General features: G+C 58.2%; 2 protein-coding genes across 3 annotated transcripts; both read left to right on the top strand.

Annotated features, from left to right (window-relative positions):
* The first annotated feature begins 2,474 nt into the window (after positions 1 to 2,474).
* Positions 2,475 to 17,121, top strand: SIDT2 (SID1 transmembrane family member 2). 2 transcript variants are annotated; one of them, XM_087821517.1, is made up of 27 exons: positions 2,475 to 2,672; positions 4,138 to 4,259; positions 4,568 to 4,732; positions 4,819 to 4,864; positions 5,280 to 5,381; positions 5,487 to 5,570; positions 6,276 to 6,375; positions 6,572 to 6,637; positions 7,548 to 7,641; positions 7,999 to 8,051; positions 8,792 to 8,863; positions 9,028 to 9,099; positions 9,288 to 9,350; positions 10,134 to 10,252; positions 10,518 to 10,591; positions 10,685 to 10,751; positions 11,283 to 11,356; positions 11,468 to 11,591; positions 11,746 to 11,863; positions 12,244 to 12,380; positions 12,596 to 12,704; positions 12,956 to 13,032; positions 13,203 to 13,249; positions 13,516 to 13,621; positions 14,274 to 14,384; positions 15,552 to 15,665; positions 15,751 to 17,121. In XM_087821517.1, the coding sequence occupies exons 1-27, from the start codon at positions 2,490 to 2,492 to the stop codon at positions 15,811 to 15,813; spliced, it is 2,562 nt and encodes an 853-aa protein (XP_087677643.1). In that variant the 5' UTR covers positions 2,475 to 2,489; the 3' UTR covers positions 15,814 to 17,121. The 2 variants fall into 2 exon arrangements, with proteins under 2 accessions (XP_087677643.1, XP_087677644.1); XM_087821518.1 differs by lacking the exon at positions 9,288 to 9,350.
* A 1,847-nt stretch (positions 17,122 to 18,968) lies between these two features.
* On the top strand, positions 18,969 to 24,296 carry TAGLN (transgelin). The gene is made up of 5 exons (XM_016204735.2): positions 18,969 to 19,020; positions 22,362 to 22,553; positions 22,654 to 22,831; positions 23,095 to 23,197; positions 23,796 to 24,296. Exons 2-5 carry the CDS (start codon positions 22,374 to 22,376, stop codon positions 23,938 to 23,940), a joined length of 606 nt encoding a protein of 201 aa, XP_016060221.1. The 5' UTR covers positions 18,969 to 19,020; positions 22,362 to 22,373; the 3' UTR covers positions 23,941 to 24,296.
* The last annotated feature ends 198 nt before the right edge of the window (positions 24,297 to 24,494 follow it).

The following is a 24,494-nucleotide window of genomic DNA, read 5'->3' as shown; positions in this document are numbered from 1 at the left end:
GTAGGGGGCATGCAGAAGTCATCCGATCAGTGATTCTCTCTCATCATTGATGTTTCTATCTCTCTCTCTCCTTCTCCCTTCTTCTCTCTGAAATCAATAAAAAACATTTTTAAAAAAATTTTAAATGCAGATTCCTGGGCTCCATCCCCAGAAACTGTGACTTAGTAGCTGTAAGTAGTGTCTGGATGTGCATTATAAACAGGCCTAGGGGCACATTTTGCTCCAGAGCCTGAGAGGCTTGGAATGCTTCTCCCCAGGCCCCCCACCCCCAGCCTGGGCTGACTCAGTACGGTCCCAGCACCACCATCCTGTAGCAGAGACTATGACCCTCAACATGTGGCCCTCACAGCTCCTAGGAAGGTTCCTGGCACATCAGACTAGTTAGGTTACATCTGGCTAAGTAGGGTGCTCAAGCCCTGGGTATTTCTTAGAGTCCAGATTTACTGGCAAGACGAGAAGGGGCGTCAGTGAGGGAGAAAGTGCAGTCTGGTGGGAACCTGGGAATTTTACATTCACTTTCCAAACTGGGCTGCTGGCTTCCTGGGGGACTCATAATGACACCTCTTGTTATTCTGAGGGTCTTCCAAGTCCGGTTTGCCTAGATGTGCTGGACCGAGGATCAGGAGACAGCCTAGTGAGCTACTCCTCAGGGGCCTTCTCGGGGCTCCCCCTGTGCCTGTGAAATGAGGGGCTGGCCCGGACCTGACTTTCTAAGGTTCTTCAGCCCCTGCGGCTTGCTGCAGGTCTTCATCCGCAAGCATGAATGCTGGGCAGGGCCAGGTCTAATTCTCCCACTCACCCTTTGCCCAGTGTAATTAGAACAGTACTTGGCACACTGTAGGTGTCTGTTAAATTTTTAGTGCAGAAATGGATAAATAGGTGTAATTGGTCATAAGGTAAAATAGTCCTCATTGGAGCAGTGTCCAGGTAGAAGGTGGGCAGGGGCTGAGCTGCTGGGGCCTCACCAGGGGGAGGGCGGGACAGGCACTGCCCAGGTGGCTTCACCAGGGGGTCCCACAGCTTCAGAGGCAGCCACAGTACAGTTCTTTTCTTTTCAACATATATAATTTATCTTATAAGAGAAATTTGTGTACATTGTAGAAAATTCATAAATTTTAAAGGTATTAAACATTAGAAACCACCCACAATACATCGATTTTTCTGGGGGGGAGAGGGGATGAGTGCTTTTCTATTCAAAGATGATCACTGCTAAATTTTTATGCATTTTTCACCGTTTTTCTGTGCTTGTCTGTGCTTGGAAACCACACTGTTCATACAGTCTCTCCTTACGTGTCTCCGGTTGCGCGGAACCTTCGCCGGCTTCGCGCCGAGCGCGCGGCCGCTCCCCCGGGGCGCGCACGCTGCTGCCTTCCAGCTCCGGCTCAGACGCCACGGCACGGCGCGGCCGCCCGCGCGTGCTGACTGTACGTCCCCAGGACAGAGTCCCGGACATGGAATCTCTGGGTCAGAGTGCGAGGCTCTTTCAGCTTCTTGAAGCGCAGCCGAAGTATTTCGTAGGAAAGTTTCCCGGTTTACCCGGCGAGTCGCCGCCCGCCCGAGCCCCGCGCCGCCCTCGCGGGGGGGCCGGCCGCCGCGGGAGGGGGGCTCCTGCAGCTCCGCCCCGCCCCCTCCGGGCGGGCGACCCGCCAGCTCCCCGGTTCTTCGTTTCCTATGATCCCAGGAGAGAAAAATGGCCCAGGGGCGCGGGACGTTAGTGGTAACGGCAGTAGGCGTGGGAGTGGGGGTCCCATCCCTACGTTTGAGCAAAGAGAATCTGTTCAGGATCCAACACTTGCAGATCCTTCACGGAAACACCCGTCTCTTCCAAAGTGAGCTTCGAGCGTGGGGCAGGCCGTAGAGCGGGAACCAAATGAAGCCTCCCCGCCGGAGCGCTGCGGCCCCTTTAAGGCCCAGTCCGGAACCTGGCCCTTTAAATGTGTGTCCGTTTCCCCTGACGTCAGCCTGCCGGCGGCCGCGCCGCTGTTTACCGCTCCGCGCGCCGCACGCCGTCCCCAGTTCCGGGCGCCGGGGCCGCCGCGCCCGCCCGCCCTTAAAGGGCCCGCGCAGCAGACCGCCCGCCGGCCGCGCGGCGCCGGGTGACTGCGCCCCCGCCCCGCCCTCACGCGCCTCCCTCCGCGGCCGCCGGGCCTCCCGCCTCGCGCCCGCCCTCCCGCCCCGTCCCGGGTCTCCGGCTCCCGGCAGCTGGCCTCCCCGCGCTCACAGCCCCGGCCTCCGCGGGGGCTCCGAGCCGCGCTCCGCCCCGCGACCCGGGCCCCCTCCCGCGGCCCGGACCCCGCACCCTCCCCTCCCCGCCCCTCCCGCCGGTGCCCGGGGAGCGTCTCTGCGGCCGCCGGGAGGGGACGTTTCCTAATCTCGGGCCGGGGTTAAAGTTCTGGTCGTGGTGAGATGGTGGAGGCGGCGGCCGGCGCCGCGACCTGCCCCGGAGGAGTCCCGCCGCCCGCCGCCGCGCCCCCCGCCCTGCCGGGGCCATGCTCGCCCTGGGCCTGCCCCTCCTGGCGCTCCTGGCGGCCTCGGCCCAGGCCGGCCCGGGGCTCCTGGGGCCCAAGAACGTGTCGCAGAAGGACGCCGAGTTCGAGCGCACCTACGTGGACGAGGTCAACGGCGAGCTGGTCAACATCTACACCTTCAGCCACACCGTGACCCGCAACCGGGTGAGCCCCGGGCCCGTCCCCCCTCGCCACCGTCGCGTCCCCGAAGCCCCCGCCGGACGGCTCCTGAAGCCGCCGGGTTCCCAGCCCCCCCCCCCCCCAGCTGTGGTCTGAGCCCCCGCCGGACGGCTCCTGAAGCTGCCGGGTTCCCACCCCCCCCACCCCGCCAGCTGTGGTCTGAGCCCCCGCCGGACGGGCCCTGAAGCTGCCGGGTTCCCACCCCCCCACCCCCCCAGCTGTGGTCTGAGCCCCCGCCGGACGGGCCCTGAAGCTGCCGGGTTCCCAGCCCCCCCCCCCCCCAGCTGTGGTCTGAGCGGGACGGACCCGCCCCGACCCGGCCGCCAGAGCCTCGTCGCTCCGCGGGCCGGTCTCGGTAAAGAGGAAGCCGCTTGCTGCTGCCTCGGCCCCGAAAACCCCAAACCCGGGGCGGGGGTGCTCCGCAGCCCTGCAGCCCCGGGAAGCCGGCCCCAAGCCCAGCCGGGGGGAGGCGGGGGCCTGACTCCCTCGCCCTGACCTCACTTTCGTTTCCTCCGCGGGGTTGAACTTGGGCACAGCCAGGGCCCCGAGCCCAGCGCGCGGCGGTTCCTGCTGCCGGCCCGTGGCCCCCTGCCCAGCGCCCTCCGTGACTGCACTTGCTGAGAGGCGGTGTGGAGAATGGAATCGGAGTTTTTTCCAGGATGGGGAGGGATTTGGTTTCTATGACAGGCCAGGATCTGCCTTCAGTGCCTGGTTGGGCAAAGCTCCATCTCCTGTTCAGAGTCCTTTCTTGCTTTTTTCCATATCTGGGTGACCCTGGGAGCTGTGGCCTCTGCCCCTCCGAGAAATGCTGCCCTAGGGCTCGGGTTTCTGCGGCCCAATAACAAGATTCAGAGGAGGAAACTGAGGCTCTGAGATGTGAAGTGACTTCTCCACTGCCCTGTCCCATGGTCAGAGCTAGGGATAGAATTTAGCTGCCTTGGCTCTCGACAGTCCCTGTGTGTCCACCCGCCCCAGCCACTGACTAGATGTTGAATAGGAGCTTCTGGCTGTTAAGGAAGAAAGTTGAGCATTTTTTGCTCCCCTCTGTCCATGTGTATGTGCATGCACATATGTGCAAGCATGTGCATCCCGTGGGCATGGATAGGGTATCCCATTTCTGGAGGTGCCGAGATCTCCACAGTGTTTCCTGTTGGGAAGTGAGGCCCTGCAGTTGCGTGGGTCCCATTGCTCTGCCGGTACCGGCATCCAGGAGCTTGCCTCTCCCATAAGCCTCTCCCCTAAGTCAGCACCAGTCCCTCCTGTAGACTGGGGGTTGCTCTGGCAGAAGAAGGGGAATGGATAGCTTCCCAGCCTGACCAGGATGGGGAAAGAACAAAAATGGTTGGCAGGAGGGAGGGCAAGGCCCACGGTCTCTGAGCCGCGTGTCCTCGGTTGCAGAGGTAGAGTCGCCATGGGCTTGACTGAGGGACATTTTCATCTCATTCTGCAGACAGAAGGTGTGCGTGTGTCTGTGAACGTCCTGAACAAGCAGAAGGGGGCTCCTTTGCTGTTTGTGGTCCGCCAGAAGGAGGCTGTGGTGTCCTTCCAGGTGCCCCTAATCCTGCGAGGGCTGTGAGTAGGACCTGGGGATCAGGGAGGGGGTAGGCCTAGGTCAGGCCTTGCCCAGAGCCTCACCCAGGTCCTTATCTGGGGCCTCTGACCACCCAGGAGCCCCTCTGTTTCTCTTCCCCATCCCCAGACCAAGAGGCCAGTTAGTGGCATGAGGGCCGAGCCAGCCAACCCAGAGTCTGTCAGCCTAGTGGGGGCAGAGGTGGAGGGATGGTAGAGAATCAGAGTGGAGGAATTGGGGCCTTGCTCCTCTGGAGTGACATACTGGTTGGGACATTAGTCACGTCCCAACTCTTTGCTTTGGGCCATAGATTTCAGCGCAAGTACCTCTACCAAAAGGTGGAACGAACGCTGTGTCAGCCCCCCACCAAGAATGAGTCTGAGGTCCAGTTCTTCTATGTGGATGTGTCCACCCTGTCACCAGTCAACACCACATACCAGCTTCAGGTCAGCCGAATGGACAACTTCATGCTCAGGTGTGCAGGGGAGAACAAGGGACTGTGGGACTGGCCTCCTTCCTAAGCTCTGGGGATGACCTTGGAGGCTCTTCTCTGCCCTACAGGACCGGGGAGCTCTTTAGCTTCAATACAACAGCAGCCCAGCCTCAGGTAAGATCCCCTGTTGACTGCCCCTCAAGAGAATAAATGGGGAAGCTTGAATGTGGGAGTAGGAGTGGCTGCTGGTCTTTGCTGGGAGTTTCAAATTGATTGGACTCTCCCTGGAGAGACTCTGGAAGCAGAGGCTCTCGCCCCAAGGTGGTAATGGGCAAGTAGCATGGGAGGTGCAGAAACATGGATCTGGCTGCCATCCTCTCCTACTTGCCTCTTGGGCACTGTCCTGAGCGCCCAGCTGAGGTCAACAGGAGTGGTATCCAGAAAATGGGGCTGCTGATAGTCAAGGCTTCTCTCCCCAGAGAGCCTCCAGTGCCAACCTGAGAGAACTCACACTGTCCCCTAGTTCTAGGGGCCAGAGAGGGCATCCTCATGAGACGGGCTCTCCCTGCTGCCCTCCCTCTGCCCTCAGTACTTCAAGTATGAGTTCCCAGAAGGAGTGGACTCGGTGATTGTCAAGGTGACCTCCAACAAGGCCTTCCCCTGCTCGGTCATCTCTATCCAGGATGTCTTGGTAAGTAGCCTGCCCTTTCACGCTCCACCAGTGGATAGCAGTCCCCCCGCGTCCCGAGGGGATGGCCCAGGTGCCTGCATCTGCTTTTCCACTCCTCCTCTGTAGTGCCCTGTCTATGACCTGGACAACAATGTAGCCTTCATTGGCATGTACCAGACTATGACCAAGAAGGCAGCCATCACTGTGCAGGTAGGAACGCACACGTGGCTGGTGATCAGCTTTCCAAACCTCTGCCCCTTTTCCCTTGCCCCATTCCTCCCCTACCCATTAGTCCCTGAGACTTTGGGTCCCCTATATATGTGAGAATTGAATCATAATCCTAGTTGCCTTTGGTGGCAGGAAAGAGCAGCATACCCTTTCTGGCTGCCCTGCTTCATATCTGCTTCATTCACTGCAGTGACAGCAAGGAGAGGAAAGGGGCCCTCGCTGAGGCTTCTTGCCTGCAGTTGGCAAAGGCTGAAACCTACGCTGGGGGCAGGGAGGGGCCGTGTGTTCACCTCACAGCACTCATTGTGTAACTGACGGAGGCAATGTGGCCCCTCCACTCTTTCTCCTGGCCGGCGCCCAGCCTATAATAGGGCACCCATGGGTGCCATGATGGTGGGGTATACGCACACTTGCTCACCTGGCCGCAGTATAGGTTCAGGCTTTGGGCTCAGGCTTTGGAGTCAGATAATCTTGGCTCTACCACTTACTGGCAGTGTGACCCTAAGCTAACCTCTGAGCCTGTCCAACAAGGGTAATGATAATACTGTCTTGTGAGGGCCTTTGGGAGGATTAAGTAAAATAACATACAAAGAGAGGTTAGCATAATTTCGGGCCCAGCGGAGGTATTCAGAAGATGATGGTGGTGCTGATGACAGTAACAGTATCACCGTCATCATCGTTGTGCAGCGCAAGGACTTCCCGAGCAACAGCTTCTATGTGGTGGTGGTGGTGAAGACCGAGGACCAGGCCTGTGGGGGTTCCTTGCCTTTCTATCCCTTTGTAGAAGGTAATTTTGTGCCCCAGGCCTGGCTGGGGATGGGGAGGTCTCGGTCACTTCCTGGGAGGCAGAAGAGCCTGTGCGACTGATTAGTGGACAGGATGGGATACCGGTTTTTGGCCCCAGACTCTCCCAGGGCTGGTCTACCAACTCTAGTTAAGTTCTGGGCAGCCCTTTGTTTGCCAGTGTGACATTTTACTTCCAGATGAACCGGTCGATCAAGGGCACCGTCAGAAAACCCTGTCAGTGCTGGTGTCTCGAGCAGTCACATGTGAGTGTGGGTGGCTGAGTAAGGATGCACTAGCCTCTGGCTCTTCCTCTCAGACCAGGGGTAGGAAGGGTGGTGAGGACCTACTCAGCCAGGCTGACGGGGTGGGAAAGGGGCAGTGTTCTTGGTAGGCTTCATGATGGAAGGGCCCGGAGGTGAGTCCCAATGTAACTTGGTACAGAGTCCCTGACTGAAGAGGAGAGTACTGAGTTCCAGTTATCTTTGTGCCACTTAGCAGCAGTGTAATCTCCTTAAGCCTCAGTTTCCCTATCTCTGTAACAGGGGTAATAGAATCTGTCCCATTAGTCTCACTAAGTTGTGAATTTTAGGGCAAAATTAGTAGGAAAGTACAAGGCCCCTTAGTCATGCTCAGTAAATATTTACTGAGCGGTTGAATGGGCCCTTTATGAACTGGAAAGTATAAGATAAAAATAAGAGACTGTGATGGGCGGGGAAAGAAGCTGCCTCTCCTATACGGATTCTTTATTCAGCAAATATTTATTGAGCACATCTGCGTGCCAGGTGCTGTGCTCCAGCTGCAGCCCTAGGGAGCACCTGTCTAGAGGGATAGGAGCTGGTTGCTGCACAGGGTGCCAGGAGCTGTGATGAGCAAAAGTTAGGTCACTGTGGGAACGAACACAGGAGAGAAGAAGTTTCCTCGAGGACAGTCATTGAGCTATGTTTTGAAGGTTAAGTCAAGATGGAGTTTTTGAGAAAAAAGTGGAGGAGAAAGTTCTTGCAGAGAGAGCAACATGGGCACAGACAGTAATCAAGCCAGAGTTTGGCATGATTTGGGGAACGGCCAGTTCACACTGGCTGGGTCATTGCATTTGAGGGGAGAAGTGGTGAGAGATTTGGCTGGGCCCTGTGTGCCATGATCGGTGTGTTCAGCGTCCTGCTCCCTTCCCAATAGCTGAGGCCTATGTGGCTGGGATGCTCTTCTGCCTGGGCATATTTCTCTCCTTCTACCTGCTCACCATCCTCCTGGCCTGTTGGGAGAACTGGAGGTAAAGTGGAACTGTTGGGCCCTCCTCTGTTCTGGGGTATGTTGGGCAGGGGATGGGGGGAGATGGCCCAGCAGGATTTGAGCCAACCCAGGGTAGTCATCCACACCATCCACAGGGCAGAGGAAAGCAGGCCCCTGCCAGGGTCTGTGGTCCAGAGGCCTCTTCTCCAGAAACCAACCCCTTCTCTCAGCCCTCATTCCAAGCAGGGAGACCCCACATTGCTTCCCAGCCTAGGAGGAGCCATAGCATCATGAATGAAAGACAGGGTTATGGGGTGGAGAGGGTGAAGGGAGGCCAGCCCAGCTGGAGGGACGCTCGTCCTGCCCTCTGGTTTGCCTCTGGATTCTGTCCCTGCAGGCAGAGGAAGAAGACCCTTCTACTGGCGGTGAACCGAGCCTGCCCAGAGAGCGGTACCTGCAGAGGCCTGGGTGGGAGGGCAGAGTGTGCTCGGTGTTTTGGAGGGGATAGTGGTGGATGGTTCCTTCGGGGGTAGGAGAGGCTGTCTGTGGGCTTCTGGATATTCAGGTTGGGAGTAACACTACAGGTGGACATGGGGCTGGGATGCTGTCCCTGCCCATCCCTAACGTGCTCGTCTGAAAGGCTGCCACCTGATTCATTCTCTGGGTTAGCTGTACTGTTTGCCTGCCTCAGACAATGGACTCACAGTCTCTGGGATTATTAACCTTTCATTCTCTCTTCCTTTCTTCCATCCCTCTCTCTCTTTCTCTCCTCCTTCCTGCTTGGGACCTTCTCTCTCAGCTTCTCTCCTTGGTAAGCTCCAGGTGCTGTGGGCAGAGGAGCTGGCGTCCAGAATGGGGGAGGGAGAGGGGAAGAGGGAGGAGTGTCTGGGTGGGACCTGTGCTGGCCAGTGCTGTCTGTCCCTGCTGCTGGTAATTGAGATGCATCAGTTCCTTGCCATTTCTCTCTCCATGGAAGACAAAGGGTGGCGAGTGTTTCCACTGGGGACACACATGGGAGGGAGGTTGGGGTAGGTGGTGGTGGTGGTGGGAGGGAGCTGTGTTTGCTGGGATCCTGCTTATTGTTTGCGGCTGCTGTGGCCCTTCTGTGTCTCTTTTTTCTTTTCTCTTTTCCGGGGCTTTCGGCCTTTCTCTCCTCCCAGGGCTAAGGGGACCTTGATGCCTTATTGCAGGTCACCCTCGGGTCCTGGTCGACTCCTTCCCTGGCAGCTCCCCTTATGATGGTTACAACTATGGCTCCTTTGGTATGTGTCAATGCCGGAGAGTGTGCTGGCCCACGCGCAACCTAGTCTCCTGAGGCTCCCACCTCCATGGTGGCAAATTGGTAGCCAGCCTCCTCAGAGCCCCCTGGGGCTGGGGCCAGCATCCCCTTCCCTGGGGTCTTTCCTCACCAGTTATTATTCTGCAGAGAATTGTTCTGGATCCACCGAGGGTCTGGTTGACAGCATGGATACCGGGGACCTTTCCTACAGTTACCAGGGTGAGTGGGCCAGGCACTGCTGAGCGTGTGGTGCAGGGCTGTTCAGGCTGGGTGAAACCTATCGGTGGGCGGTTGCCTCTTCTGCCAGACGCTGGGACAGGGAAGGGCCTGCTGTCTCCCACCCCTCTCCTCCCTTGGCCTTTCCTCCTTGGCTCCACTTCCCTGGTAACTTTCCCTTTCCTTTGAAGGGCACGACCAGTTCAAGCGGCGCCTTCCCTTTGGCCAGATGCGGCAGCTGTGCATTGCCATGGGTAGATGTGGGGAGGGGGGGAGCTGCTCTGCCAATCAGCTCCTGCCAGGGCGGTTGAATAGAGCCCCTGGGCTCCGGGGCCAAAAAGGTGCTTTGTGCATGGCTTCCCTCTAATGCTGACAATTGCCAGCTCTGGGGTTTTTTGAGATGAGCAGGCACTGGTGGGCTGGTACCCCAGCTCCCCCTGGGCCAGATAGTCTGGTTTGCTGTCCTGTTTGCCAGCACCCTCACTCCCTGCCTTCTGGGTTAGGGCTTGTGGGCAGGGGCATCATGTCCTGGCCTCTGGGGCTTTTGTCGGACAGGGTCACAGGAGGGAGCTGCTGAGGCACAAGAACAGTGCAGGCTGGAGCAGCAGGTGCTCTTCCCAGAGGCAGCCTCTGACTCTCACCTGCACCCTAGGGCCCCCTGGGTCTCTACCCAGTGTCTTCTCAGAATCCACACAGCTGGGCATCTTCTAATCAGCATGACTTCTGCCAAATTCTGTCCTACTGCTTGTCTGGGGCCTGGGTCTGCTCAGTGCCCTGGCCTCGAAGCCTTGGCTCAGCGAGGGGGCAGGGCTGGAGCAGTCCTATTTAGTGGCCTTTTTGCAGAGCCTGCCCTGGTTCCCCTCAGGGACTTAGGAGTATTTGCTACCTCCCCCCAGGGCCTGAGTCCACCTCTACCCCTGCTCTGAGCCCACAGTTTGCCTCTTCCCACTGCCTAGTAATTGTGACAATTGCCCCAGGTGGGTAGAGACAGACCTCGAGCTCGGTGCCCACTGGGACACCCTCCCCACTCTCTCCAGATCGCCCCCTTGACCCCGTGGGCACGCGGCCACGACTCGACTCCATGAGCTCTGTGGAGGAGGATGATTATGACACGCTGACTGACATCGAGTCGGACAAGAACGTCATTCGCACCAAGGTCTGACCATGTGGGCAGGCCCCGGTCAGGGGTCCCCCGGGAGGGGAGAGTCTGTGTTCAGGCCCCCGTATATCTCCCCCTGGGGCAAGACAAATTTCCAGGGAAACTGGCCCGACTCCCAGTCCCCCTGGGTGCTTGGCCAGCAGCACTGGGACGGCCGAGAGCCTTGCCCACCATTGTCTGTACCCTCTTGTGCTTCTCTCCCCTGGGCAAGAGGGGCCTCTCTCAGGTGGTGGGGAAGGGGCTCACTCTAGCTTCTCCCCAGCAATACCTCTGTGTGGCCGACCTGGCTCGCAAGGACAAACGTGTTCTGCGGAAAAAGTACCAGATCTATTTCTGGTGAGTGGACAGGTGAATGGGCTTCCTGTTATGTGGGGTGGGGTGGCCTTTTCTTGGGTCCTTCCACCTCACTGTTATCCTCGCACTCCTCAGGAACATCGCCACCATTGCCGTCTTCTATGCGCTCCCTGTGGTACAGCTGGTGATTACCTACCAGACGGTAAGGAGGGGGGACTGGCTATCCTGGGCCCAGAGCCTCAAGTGCAGAGTGTCTAAGCCTGGGGCTCGAGTGAGCATAGGTCTTAGGTCACTGGAACTGGGTTCAAATCCCAACTTTTACCAGCTGGGTGACCTTGAGCAAATCACTTAACCTCCCTGAGCAACAGTTTCTTCATCTGCAAAATGGGGCCAGCATAGTACCAGTACTGGCACCTTCCCCAGCTTGCAGGGATTCATGAAATGAGAGCCCTGGGACTTTGTAAGTCTTGGTTTCCCTTCCCTTTTCTCTGTACTGGGGTAAGAACTTGAATTACGGTCACGCCCTAGGATTTTCAGCCACACCCCAAGAGAGGTGATAGTGACTGTGCCACAAGGAGGACTGCCTGGTGTACATGCGCACATGCTGGCCGTGGCAGCACTGCCTGTCCACGGCAGAGTGCGGTAGCGTGGCCTGGGCCTCAGCCTGGCTCTTGTCACTGGGCAGTGGTCTGAGCTTGGTGCTTTAGCAGCCCCCCACCCCTCCCTGCTGCAGGTGGTGAATGTCACAGGAAATCAGGACATCTGCTATTACAACTTCCTCTGTGCCCACCCGCTGGGCAACCTCAGGTAGGGATGTTCTTGAACTGGTGACCCCGGGAGGGGCTCTGTGATTGCCTGCCTCAGCGGGAGAGGCTGGGCGTGAGGCTGAGGCAGTGCTCCCTGTGTCACCCCTTCTAGTGCTTTCAACAATATCCTCAGCAACCTGGGGTACATCCTGCTGGGGCTGCTCTTCTTGCTGATCATCCTGCAGCGGGAGATCAACCACAACCGGGCCCTGCTGCGCAATGACCTCTGTGCCCTGGTACGGCGTCTGTGAGAGTGGCCAGCCTGCCCTGCCCACATGCCCACTCTGCCCGCAGCTTGCTCCTCTCTCACTAGCTCTGTCTGTTGGGCCCCTTCCTTCCTCCCTTCCTGCCTCACCTCTTCTCTCCCTTTCCTCCTCTCCTCCCTACCAGGAGTGTGGCATCCCCAAACACTTTGGCCTGTTCTATGCCATGGGCACAGCCCTCATGATGGAAGGCCTGCTGAGCGCTTGCTATCACGTCTGCCCCAACTATACCAACTTCCAGTTTGGTGAGTGGGGCCTCCCTTTTCCCTGGCTGAACCTAGAGCAGGGACCTGCCTGTGTCTTTCACCATCCCCACGTCACCGATAGGGGTCCCCAGGACTCAGACTCAGCAGCTGCAGGACCTGGTGCACACACATCCAAGCTCATGGAAAATTGGCATCTGGGGGCTTTCGCATTGATCTGTGGTCCTTTCTTAGGGAAAGGCATGTGCAAGCCCTGAGAACATGATCTCAGGGGAAGTCAGACTGGGTAACAGCTAGTAGGGGACAGTGTGGTGTGGCAGGTACCACCGGCTTGCTCTGTCACCTTGTGGCGGTGTGGGCTGGGAGTTCCATGCCGAGGCCTGGCAGTGTTTCTGTGGCTCATGGCCATGTCCCCACCCTAGACACGTCGTTCATGTACATGATCGCTGGGCTCTGCATGCTGAAGCTCTACCAGAAGCGGCACCCGGACATCAATGCCAGTGCCTACAGCGCCTACGCCTGCTTGGCCGTAGTCATCTTCTTCTCCGTGCTGGGCGTGGTGAGGCCCTGTAGGAAAGGCATACAGCCTTCACGCACCTGCACCCCCTTTTCCACCTTCCGCAGGAGAGATCCCTGCTCCTTCCCAGGGGTGCTTTCCCTGGCCCTGAGAGCCCTGCTCCTACCATTCTTCCCAGCTTCTCCAGAGGAAGGGTGGGCTGGGGGAGCAGCTTCCTTCAGCGCCAACTCAGCCCTTCCCTGGGCCGCCCCTGGCAGGTCTTCGGCAAAGGGAACACGGCGTTCTGGATTGTCTTCTCAGTCATCCACATCATCGCCACGCTACTCCTCAGCATACAGCTCTATTACATGGGCCGCTGGAAGCTGGGTGAGGGCACGTCCGGGGCAGGGCATGGAAATGGGACCTACTGGGCCTCATGGGCTGAGGGGGATGTGGCCTGGGGGCCTGGGTTGCAGGAGACTTTCAGATTCTACCCTGTCACTGGGGGCCTGGAGGAATCACTGGGTGAGGAATTAGACAAGGCCTCGGCACAGTGGTAGCCCCCAAAGGTCCCAGCTCCTGAGCTGGTGCAGGCCAGGGGCCCAGGAGAGAAGCAAGAAGCGCACCTTCTCTTGTAGACTCGGGCATTTGCCGTCGGATCCTCCACGTGCTCTACACAGACTGCATCCGACAGTGCAGCGGGCCCCTCTATGTGGTACCTGCCCTGCTCCCCAGCCCCTCTTCCCCCATCTGCTCTCTTCCCTCTGGTGGGGGTGGGGCAGAAGCTGGGGCCCAGGGCAGGGGGTACTGGCTGGCCTGGACCTTCTCCCATGCTCTTCCTATCTCTCTCCCCTCTCTCAGCCCCATGTCTCTGCTTCCCTCTAGGACCGCATGGTGCTGCTGGTCATGGGCAACATCATCAACTGGTCACTGTGAGTCTGACCACTGTTTGTGGCAGCCTGGTTGGGTAGGCAGCTGGACACTCGGCCAGCCACTGGCCACCTTGGGGGCCACGGGCAAATTCTAAGCTTTGGGCATGAGAAATGGGGGCTGAGGAGAGGTGTTGGCACCTAGGGTTCTAGAGTCTTCTGTAGGCTCTGAACCAGCCCCACGTCCTAATGAAGCATGGAGTAGGGAGGAGGGCGGGCCCTTCTTGCCCTTGCCCTCCCGCTTCACCAGCCTCCCTCCTCCTTGCTAGGGCTGCCTATGGACTCATCATGCGCCCCAATGATTTTGCCTCCTACTTATTGGCCATTGGCATCTGCAATCTGCTTCTTTACTTTGCCTTCTACATCATCATGAAGGTGAGGGGGCGGGCTGACCCTGCTCTGCTGCTGCTCTGCCTTTATGGAGGGAGATGGGCACAGCCTGCCTGGGGCAGCACTGACACTGAATTTTCCTGTCTGTCTGTCAGTGAGGTTTGAGGAGGGGAGAGGCTAACGTCTCTTGCACATGTCCCCTGGGAACCAGCTACACACACACACACACACGCACGCACGCACGCACGCACGCACGCGCGCCATTTCCTGAGCACCTTCCATATACTAAGAATGGCCCGTGAAACTGGTAACACTTCAGGCCACAGTTGCTAAGAAGCTTGTCTAACCTGCAAGGGGTTGAGGTGGGGCTCACTGAGTCTGTGGCAGGCTTGTGCCTCCGAGGGCCGGGTGTTTCCCAAGGGACCCTCATGCCATCCAGTGTCAGAGGAGCCCCCTGCACAGTGAGAGCCCTCTGGTCAAGACGCCCTGCCAGCACACAGTTCTGGGCACATGGAGGCCCGGCCAGGGTGGCCATCAGCGGTGAGGATCTAGGCTGCTAGTGTTGGGGGCGCGTTGAGCTGTGTAACTATTTGAGGTGATGGTAGGAATTAAGGAGGGGTTCCTGAAATCCTGGTAAGGTGCCAGGGGTGCGGTGGGAGAGCCTGGCCCTCAGGCTGCTCTTCCTCCCCTCCCCCAGCTCCGGAGCGGGGAAAGGATCAAGCTCATCCCCCTGCTCTGCATTGTCTGCACCTCCGTGGTCTGGGGCTTTGCCCTCTTCTTCTTCTTCCAGGGACTCAGCACCTGGCAGGTGAGCAGCCATCCTGCCGAGAGGGCGGGGGGTCACCCACAGGCTCATGGTGAGCCAACACATGGCCGGTTTTCTTTCCACACATCATCTGTGAGCACCTGCCATGGCCAGTGCTTCGCAGCAGCTTTCTTGTCTAACCCTCCTACCGTCCAACATGCATGGAGGGTCCCCATTCTACTTGTGAGGTGGCTGAGGCTCAGGGAGGCTAAGGCACCTGCCCGAAGATACACAGCAGGGAGTGGCACAGCTGGGGTTTGAAGCCAGAGATTCCAAGCTCTGCCTTCTGCCTCCTGGGGCACCTACCATGGGTCAGGCTTCAGTCCTGTCATCCAAACTGTCCAGCGTGGGCTTTGCCTTGGAGGCGTTTATAGCCTAGTTCAAGGGAGGGACTGCTGGTTCCTGGCTTTCTGTTTACAACAGTGATATTTGAAATGAAGGTACAGGCTAGACGGGCAGGGGCATGTACAGAAGGGCAGAGGAAAAGAGCCTCTGAGTTAGGGCGCCAGGAAAACTGCAAGGCAGATCTTGCTCTTGGCCATAAAGGCCCTGGGTAAGGGGGAGGGGCCCTGTGGCCCAGAGACCTGTGACCTGTGGACTGATACAGAGGCAGAACTAGGTGGGAAGACGGGAGCCAGGTGAGGACTGTGCTTCCGAGGGCGGGGAAGGTCTCCCTTGCTCCCCACTGTGACCTGAGCCGGGGCGCAGACAACCGCAGAAGCAGCAAGTCCCCACCGCTGTCTACTGGACCTGAGTGCCACAGGTCACGGCTGCTGCTGCTGCTGCGGGCTTGGGCAGGGTTGTGTCAGCTGACAGTTGTGCTTTGGAAAGAAAATGAGCCTGAAGGAGCCCTGGAGGCCTGAGTAGAGTCCAGGGCGGGGCTGTTAGGAGGCTTCTGGCCTTCTAGCACCTCAAGGTCATCACAGCCCTCTGCTCTCAGATGGAGCGAAGAGTCTGCGGGGGAGGAGGGCCCGAGTCAACCAAAGGAGAGGGCAGAACAGGGAGAAATTTGTAATAATAGCCAAGTTCTTAGACGTGGGAGTTGGGGGGGAGAGGGGGAAGGGGCAGAAAGAAAGTGTCCTCCCACCTGGGGCTGGGAACAGGGAGCCCTGGAGGTAGAAGGGGGTGCCAGGGCCAAGGCAGCAGGCACCTCTCCCCGTTCCTACCTAGAAAACGCCCGCGGAGTCAAGGGAGCACAATCGGGACTGCATTCTCCTCGACTTCTTTGACGACCACGACATCTGGCACTTTCTCTCCTCCATCGCCATGTTTGGGTCGTTCCTGGTACGTGAGACTCCGGCAGAACCGGGAGGTCGAGTAGAGGTGCAAGCTGCCCCTTTCCTGTGCTTGACTTGGCATCACCCCACAGGTGTTGCTAACACTGGACGACGACCTGGACACGGTGCAGCGGGACAAGATCTACGTCTTCTAACGGAGCTGGCCCCTGCCTCACTCACGGGCCCTGTGCCCCTCTCCTCACTGCCGGAGTCTGTAGCAACAGGGATGTGAGTCCCAGCCCTGCTGCCCTGTGCTGGTAGCAGGTGGGACACCAAGCCTAGCCCAGGCTTGGCCCCGACAGTCACGGGGGTGGCCTTGAACCTTGCAGCTGCCCCCTGCTGGGGAGAAGGCCTGCTCCCCTGAAACCCCAAATGTTGGCCAAATTGCTGCTTTCTTATCAGTGTTGGGGCCTTCCAAGGTCCCTGTCCTTGGCTCTCCGTTTGTCCCTCTGCAGGAAAAGGGGGAAGTGTTGCCCTGCCCATCTCATGCCTCGAATTCTGCCTGTCCTTCCCTTTTCCCCAGCCTGGAACCCAAAACACTTCATTCCTCAGTCTGGGGCCTGGTTCTCTGGCCTGTACCAGGACCCTACTTCTATTTGGGGTTGTACCTGGCTGCCATCACTGCCCACTCTAGTCAGCCAGGACAGATGGGTGTAGGGTTTTGGGGACTGGCCAGCTGGTGCCAGGCTTATGGTGCTAAGACCTGCAAAGGGCCCTGGTGGCTCTTTGGCTACGAGGTTCAGCTCATATGTGAGTACTGCCTTTGATCTGAGGGGCTGAAGTCAGAGGTCACCTTCCTGTTCCATCAGCCCCCAGACTGATGCTAGCACCAGGCTTGGAAAGAAAAAGCTCACCCCCCTCCTTCCTCTTTCTTTCCAGGCCCTTAGTCCTGCCAAGCTCCAACAGGGGTCTTTTAGTGCCATTGACATTGCCCAAGAGTGTCCACGGGCAAAGGAGGGAGGAAACAAGAGCCTAGCCCACCTGCCTCCTCTACCGCCACGGGAGCCCCAGTGCCTATCATAGAAAGGGGCTCAGGAAAGGGACATGGCATTTCTCTGTCCCTCATCCCAGCCTCACTCTAGGACCAGGGCTGGCTCCTAAGTTTCCGTCCAGTCTTCAGCCAAGTTCTGTGTTGGTCACACACATGCGTACATGTGAAACCTTGGAGTTTACACTGGGTGGCCCCAGCTCTGGGGCCTCTGGCTGCGTGCGTCCTGGGGTCCCCTTTGCCCTCCCTGGTCCATTCCAGATGCCAGGGTTGGGGAGTCAGGTCAGGCCTCTGCCTTGCAGATGGGAATGTGTTATGTTCTTCCCAACTTGTTTGTATGGCCCTCCCTGGGCTGGGGAGAGGAGGTGGGTTTGGACGTTTTTTCAGAGCTCTGATGTCTATTTCCATGCTATGGTTGCATTTCTGTTTTCTATGAATGAGTGTGCATTCAATTAAAGAAACAACAGACACAGTCCTTGGACCCTATTTGCTCCCTCTTTCTGGGTGTAGATGTTGAGAATGTGGGGTGGAGCAGGGGTCTTCCATTTTCCAGTGCTGGTCTACCTTTCTCTTTTCCAAGTCCCAGGCCCATTGGGAACAACAGTTCAATTCCTCTGTGTTCTCTCCTTTGAGTAGTGGCGTCAATTCAGTAAATGTTACGAGGAGCCTGCGCCATGCCGGGCACCGTGCTGAGCACAGGGTCAAGCAGTGAACAAGCCTTAGCCATGCCATCTCACCTGAGGTCCCCACCCCTTTCTGGCAAGTCACAGTGACCTCTGCCCACCTGGTGCCCACTTACCAGTCAGGTGGCTTCCCTGTGACCTGAGTCCCTCCCAGCTTGGCATGCTGCAGGTACAGTGCTCCCTCTCGTGGCTTTAAAGGACAGGCATGCAGGTCAAGGCTGAGGCGGTGGTCAGGGAGCACAAGGTGTTGATGGCTAGTGGGTGCGAGGATGACAGGCAGGCACCAAGAGGAGGGAGTTTTGAAACGAAGGTTGATTTAGATTTCAGCAGGCTAAGAAGGACAAGATTTGGGAGCCAAGGGAGCTGGTGAATTGAGGACACAAGCAGAGGTCTATGGGCTGCTCTCTAGCAGCTCTCCAGCTCCTTTTCCTGCTCTTCCTGCAGGCGCCACGGGGGGGCACTATAGCTCTGCACCACTAGCCTGTGTGGGTCACTGGGGGTGGGGCTGGGGGAATGGAGCTGTTTCCTCTGGCAGGGAGGGGGCCAAGGGCCCAGCACTGGATTTGGGAGGCTGACTGGTGCGCCCACCCTCTCCTTTTAGCCCTTCCTGAGACCCATGAAGCCAGGTACAAGCAAGATATGAGTGGGATTCCTTCCTGGGGTGAGGGAGTCCCTTTTGTGTTAGGGATAAAAGGCGGGAGGGACGATTGCAGCATTGGAGCTTCCTACCCTGGTGTTGGTGTCTCAGGGCCTGCCAGGCCTTAGAGATCCTCTAGGTGGGGACCAGGGTTGACTGAGCTGCTGCCAAACCCCTAAATCCCACCCCCAACTAAAGAACATGACCCAAGACCCACCCAATAGGAAGTTCTCAGCCTGAGCAGATGATAGGGCTGAAAGGGGGGTCTCACAGCCTCTGCAGCTCCCACAGGTTGGCAGGTCGCAGGGATGTTCAGGTTCTGCCACTCATGGCTCACCATGTGGCCTTGGGTGAGATGCACTCTGAGCCTCAGTTTCCTCATCTGTATAGTGGGGGTGGTAATTACGACCTCACAGTGTAGCTGTGAGTATTAAATGAAAGCACTTGCAAAGTGTCAGGCATGTAGTCAGTCCTCAGTAAAGGTTAGTTCCTATCTCCAACTAGAGCTAAAAGCCCAGGAAGAGAGGGGGGCTGGTTTGTCCCTACAAACCTCAGTGATGGGCCTTCCCTCCCCTTAGCCCCTTTTTTCTCTCCGGTCAGACCCTCTTGAATTTTCCCTTCCCTCAAACTCGGGGGGGGGGGGGGGGGGGGGGGCAGGGAGCAGTGAGGCAGGAGCAGCCCTAAGTCCAGGCGGCAGGGAAACCTTCATGGTCCTGTCCATAAAAGGCTTTTCCCGCTGGTTCCCCACGCAGCTCAGCCCCGCCCCGCGCTCCATCTCCAAAGCACGCAGGGAATGTCTCAGGCAGCCCTGGCAGACTGCTCCAACTTGGTGTCTTTCCCCAAATATGGAGCCTGTGTGGAGTCACTGGGGGGCCTGGGGGTGGGGAATGGAGCCTGTTTCCTCTCTCAAGGAGGGGGTGGGGGACGGGGGTGGGGGGTGGAGGCTGACATCACCACAGCAGATCCTTTAAACCCTTCACCCAGCCAGCGCCCCATCCTGTCTGTCCAAGGCCAGACAGAGCTGACTCCTTCCTGCGAGCCCTGAGGAGCCCCTGTGAGTGCATTTGTCCCAGGGTTGGAGGGAAGTTTGACTGGGACTTGACAGGAGCTGTGGATGTATTGCAGGATGGGATGGGGGTTGGAGGGGGGTGTCCCTGGTCTCCAGCTTCCTGGCTAGGGGAGCCCACCCTCTCAGCCAGTGTGCATTCCTAATCTCCAAGTGGGAGGTGGTCCTAACAGACGGGTGGTGAGGGATTGGTAGAATCCATATTGCTCAGACTGGGCAGCCTTGGGCTCATTGAATTGCCCAGGATGACAGAAACCTGAGAACTGGGCTAGTGGGTGTGTGGTAGGCTCTGCTGTCTGTTGTCTATCTAGGGGATGTCCAAGGTGAGGAGGTGTGTGAGTCACTAATGCTGGAGAGCAGTGTCCCCCTGGAGGGTCCCCAGGGCTGAGCAGTGTGGGGGAGCCCCTAGGGAGCCCCTGAGCAGTGAGAAGGACCACAAAGCCCTTGCACTCTGAAACAGGTGGGGTGCAGGGTGCAGGGAGAGGTGAGAGCTAACTTTGTGGGTATGCAGCTCCTTCCAACACTGAGAGGGAGGTCGCCTCACTACAGGCAGAGGGGGGGGCACTGCAGGGAGCTTCCAGTGATGGCCTGGGTGGCTCCACCAGGCTGGGGCAGGCCCAGGACCCTGGGCCCTTCCAGACAGTCTGGCTGGTTCCCCTCCATGGTTGCTATTCAGAGAAGCAGAGGATGGGCTCTTCTCTGTCGCTGGAATCTCGATGAGCCACCTCTCCTGCCAGCTCAGAGAGGCACAGGGCTCATTCCTATGTGCTGTGTTTTGCTCTGAGGCGGGGGATAGCAGTCCTGGGGAGGCCCCTGGTCCCACCAGGTTTCCCAGGTTCCCACTGGTAGGAGGTGCCCCCTGACCCTTTGCAGCAGGACTTTGTTCTTCCTCTGAGGGGAGGGGAGGCTGACAGAGCCAAAGGGCAGGGGGTCGAAGCAGAGCTTCAGACTGTGCTGTCCATCCTGTCCCAGGAGCCTTTGTCTAGAACGTCCCCCGGGTGCAGCTGTCTCCCCAGCAGCTCTCAGGCGAGAGTGGGGAGGTCTTTATCAGAGGACTTGGTGGTGGGGGGGGGATTTCTTGGGACCAGGAGGGTGCAGGGTGGTCAAAATCTGATCAAAACCATTCTGATCAAAATCCAAATATGGTCTCTAGATCTAGGGGCTGCAACTTTATGCCCTTGCCACTGAGCCTGGTCCCCTTGGCTATCTGTTCTGAGTCTCCTCCTGTGGGGGTCGGGAACACCCTCTGGCTTCCTTCCTGTCCTGCTCCTCACACATCCAGTAAGGTCTGGGAGGGGCGGTGGGGTGGGGCCCGTGTGGTTCAGGTGGGCTGAGAGCGGCTGGTTTGATTCCCAGTCAGGGCACATGCCCAGGTTTTGGGCTCGACCCCCAGTAAGGGGCGTTCTCTCTCCCTCTTTCTCTAAAATCAATAAAACGTATTTTTAAAAAAGAGTTCAGGGCATGGAAGATGGTGTGTGCCTGGACCACAGGGAGGCCTGCCGCCTGCCTGGGGTGGGGGAAGCTGAGATAGGGGAGGAGGGAGGCAGGGATGCAAGACGGGCTGACTGGCAGGTTTGTACCACAGGGCTCTGCCCAGGGCCCTGGGATGCGGGGGAGCAGGGCTAAGACAAAGTAGGCTGAGGAAGGGAAGGGCTTGCTGTTCGGGGCCAAACAGAGCGAAGCGCTCTGCCGTTGGGTTCTTTTGCATCACTGACTGGGGGGGGTGTTGCTCAGAGAACCCTGTCCTCAGAGGTGGCCCAGCCCTCACTTTACAAATAAGGAAACACCCGGAGGGAAGTGAGTTGCCCAGTTGCTAGAATTTAGACGAATCCTCCATCTCGTGTTCTTTCTCTCAAACTTTGTTGTCCTCTTGGCATGATTTTGAAGAGGGTGGAGGCTGGAGCGGGAGGAAAACTTGCTGCTCTTACCCCTCAGCCAGGGGCCGCGCCCTGGGAGCCAGAGCCTGCGGTGCTGAGCGCTGAGGGACGCGAGGGACAGCTGTGTGTTAGGTGGCGACTGCCTGCTCTCGCCCAATGTTCGCAGCCCCCACCGAGCGGACGAGCTGTCCGCGTGGGTAAAGGAGGGGCAGCTTGGGCCCGTGTGCTGTTCACTCTGCCTCCGCGGGGGGGTGTGGAGAGGGTCTGAACTCTAAGAGGAGCTGGGGGAGCATGCTGACTACTCCATCCTCAGAACATTCTCTCTGACCTCTCCGAGGCCAGGGAGGGGACTGGCCTCCTTTGGCACCTCTTCAGATGAGCTCTGGGCACCATCCAGTTGACACCTGTGGCCAGGTCAGGCTCCTCTTGAGCACCCACACCCTCGTCTGCCCAACGTCCTGCCTGCCTGGACTGAGCCTGCTCCTGCAGCCCTCCCTCCCATTAGCGCGCTTCTCCGGAGCAGGCCCGGCCCCAGGCCTCGGCGGTGGCTGCTGGTGGTCTGGGCAGGCAGATTCTTGGCTCTGGGGTTTCCCTGGAGGGCTCCGGCTTGGTTACTCAAGCTACTCCAGTGCGAGAACCTGGGCACGAGGGAGATCCCATGGGCACAGCAGTGGCTGCTCTCTCATCCGACTCCCCTGAGGAAATGCAGCTGCTTGGCCAAAAGCTCCTGGGCTTCGCTGTCTTTCTAGACCTTGCCCGGGGTGGATAAGCTGGAGCCTCTTCCCCTGCAGGCCAGAGGCTGAGGTGACCTGGCAAAGCCCTAGTTTTGGAGTCCCCTTCCGGCTAGGGAATAGAGGGGGGAGGCAGGGAGGGTCGGAGGTAACTAACTTGAGGCACAGTTAGTGAACCACCTCACACCTGCCTGGGTAGAGACACCTGCTGGCTCACTCGGGGGCGATGCGGCTTCTCCAGGGGCCTCTCCAGTACCTCTGTGGCCAATCTTGGCAAAGAAAGAATGCTCCGCATTAGGGGTTGTCAAACCATGGCCCATGGGCTGAATGCAGCCTGCTGTCTGTGTAAATAGTTTTATTGGGACAAAGCCATGTTAATTTGTCTAAGGCTGCTTCTGTGGGACAATGGCAGAGACCATATGGCCTGCAAAGCTTAGAATACTTACTTTCTGGTCATTCACAAAAAAGTACACTGAGCCTGCTCTCAACCACCAAAGAGCCGGTCTCCTGCTCCTCCGTCTCCAAGTCTGGAGAGGCCCGTAGGACCAAGGGGAGGAGCCTGGCCCAGAGGGGCAGTACCCTGAAAACAAAATTGGGCAGCAAGAGGGGAAAAACCAACGTTGAGGGTGGTTGGGTGCCCAGAGCTAGACCTGCCTGGCACAAGTGAAAGCAGGGCTGTTTTCTGACCCCTCTCTCCGTTCTCTGGCTGGTGCTGCTTAAGCTCTCCCCAAACATGGCCAACAAGGGACCTTCCTACGGCATGAGCCGCGAAGTGCAATCCAAAATTGAGAAGAAATACGACGAGGAGCTGGAGGAACGGCTGGTGGAGTGGATCGTAGTGCAGTGTGGCCCTGATGTGGGTCGCCCAGACCGCGGCCGCTTGGGCTTCCAGGTCTGGCTGAAGAATGGTGTGGTGAGTGGCACCCTGGGAAGGGGGTTGGGGCTGTGCCATCCTGCCAGTCATGGGACAGGTACCCCGAGCCCAGTGCCAAGCTGTGTTCTGTGCCTGGCAGATTCTGAGCAAGCTGGTGAACAGCCTGTATCCTGACGGCTCCAAGCCAGTGAAGGTGCCCGAGAACCCACCCTCCATGGTCTTCAAGCAGATGGAGCAGGTGGCTCAGTTCTTGAAGGCAGCTGAGGACTATGGGGTCACCAAGACTGACATGTTCCAGACTGTTGACCTCTTTGAAGGTACAGGGAGAAAAGGGTGGAGGAGCCAGGCGCAGGACAGGTGGCTAAGACGGGTGAGGCGTGACCGAAGCGCGCCTCAACAACGGGCCTGCAGGCGGGAGTGGGAGGTGCCAGGACCAGCGCGCGCTCGCCGAAGCCGCCCGATTCTGCGAGAGCCCTGCCCCTGGGTTGCCGTTTTCTGAGCGGTGGGCGCAGGCCCTGCCTTGGGAGTCCTGTTCACACACAGCCCTGAAGTGTGGCTGCCCTCCCCTCTCTTCTTACAGGCAAAGACATGGCAGCAGTGCAGAGGACCCTGATGGCCCTGGGCAGCTTGGCGGTGACCAAGAATGACGGGCACTATCGTGGAGATCCCAACTGGTTTATGAAGTACGTGGCTCCTCTGTGGCTGGGTCTGCGTGAGGGAGGCGGCCTGGGCTCACCCATTAGTGCGAGAGATTTGGGGAAGCAGATAGCCAGGAAGGTATGAGGTCTACAATAGGGGGAAATGGGTCCCTAATACTTCTTTTTTTTTCTTCTTTAAAGTGTTTACTGCCTTGAGCTCAAACAAGGTATGGCATGATTTTTAAAAAAATGTTTTGATTTCAGAGAGAGGAACGAGATGGAGAGGGAGAGAAACATCAATGATGAGAGAGTCACTGATCGGCTGCCTCCTCCAGGCCCCCTACTGGGGATCGAGCCCACAACCTGGGCATGTGCCCCAACCAAGAATCAAACAGTGACCTCTTGGTTCATAGGTTGACGCTCAACCATTGAGCAACGCTGGCCAGGCCCTAATACTTCTTGACTCCTCCCTTCCTACTCTCCTGTGCTCCGCCAGTCTCCCTAGCCTGAGGGGTAAGCTAGGCCACGGAGAGAAGTGAGCCGAGGTGGGAAGGGGATCAGGCTAGGAAGTAACAGAGCAGACAGAAAATGGGTGGAAAGCAGGCAGTCCTGACAGGTTTTATCTTGGTTCCTCCTCTTCTAGGAAAGCCCAGGAGCACAAGAGGGAATTCACAGAGAGCCAACTGCAGGAGGGAAAGCATGTCATTGGCCTACAAATGGGCAGCAACAGGGGGGCCTCCCAGGCTGGCATGACGGGCTACGGAAGACCTCGGCAGATCATCAGTTAGAGGACAGGCCCAGCCCCCTGCCTGGCCCCCCAGCTCATTGGCTGCATCGGCCCCTAGCCCCCCACCCCCACCTGTTAGCTCCCTCAGCCAGCCAAGCTTCCAGGCTCCGAGGCTCCTCACTGAGCAAAGGTGACTGCACTTGGGCAACTCTCCCCCACCCCTCAGCCCAACTTCTTCCTCCAAAGCACTGCTCCTGGGCCTCCTCCCAGCTCCCCACCTCTCTACTGTCTCTTCCCATCCTGGGCTGAGCAGGGGGGCTGGGCTGGGTGTGGCCTAGGGGTGGGGCAAACCCACTGTCCTCCTAGGCAGCAGATGCCCACTGAGGGAGACCCAGCCCAACCTCCCCCCATTTTTGCTGGAATATTTTGGGGGTTGAAATTCAAGAAGCAAAAAAATATATACATCTTTTCTCAGGCCTGGCTGGCAGAGTTTGATTTGCTGTTATCACTTCCGTGTGGTTCTGAGAAACAGGAGCAGGGGACAGACAGGGAATAATGTCCTCTGAAGCCCTCCCACTCCAGGGTCCGGGGGTCAGGTTCTCTCAGAGGACCAGG

The sequence above is a fragment of the Miniopterus natalensis genome, chromosome 11 (genome assembly GCF_054644295.1).
Source record: "Miniopterus natalensis isolate mMinNat1 chromosome 11, mMinNat1.hap1, whole genome shotgun sequence".
NCBI lineage: Eukaryota > Metazoa > Chordata > Mammalia > Chiroptera > Miniopteridae > Miniopterus > Miniopterus natalensis.
Note: the sequence above shows the minus strand (reverse complement) of the source record. Positions and strands in the feature narration are given on the sequence as shown.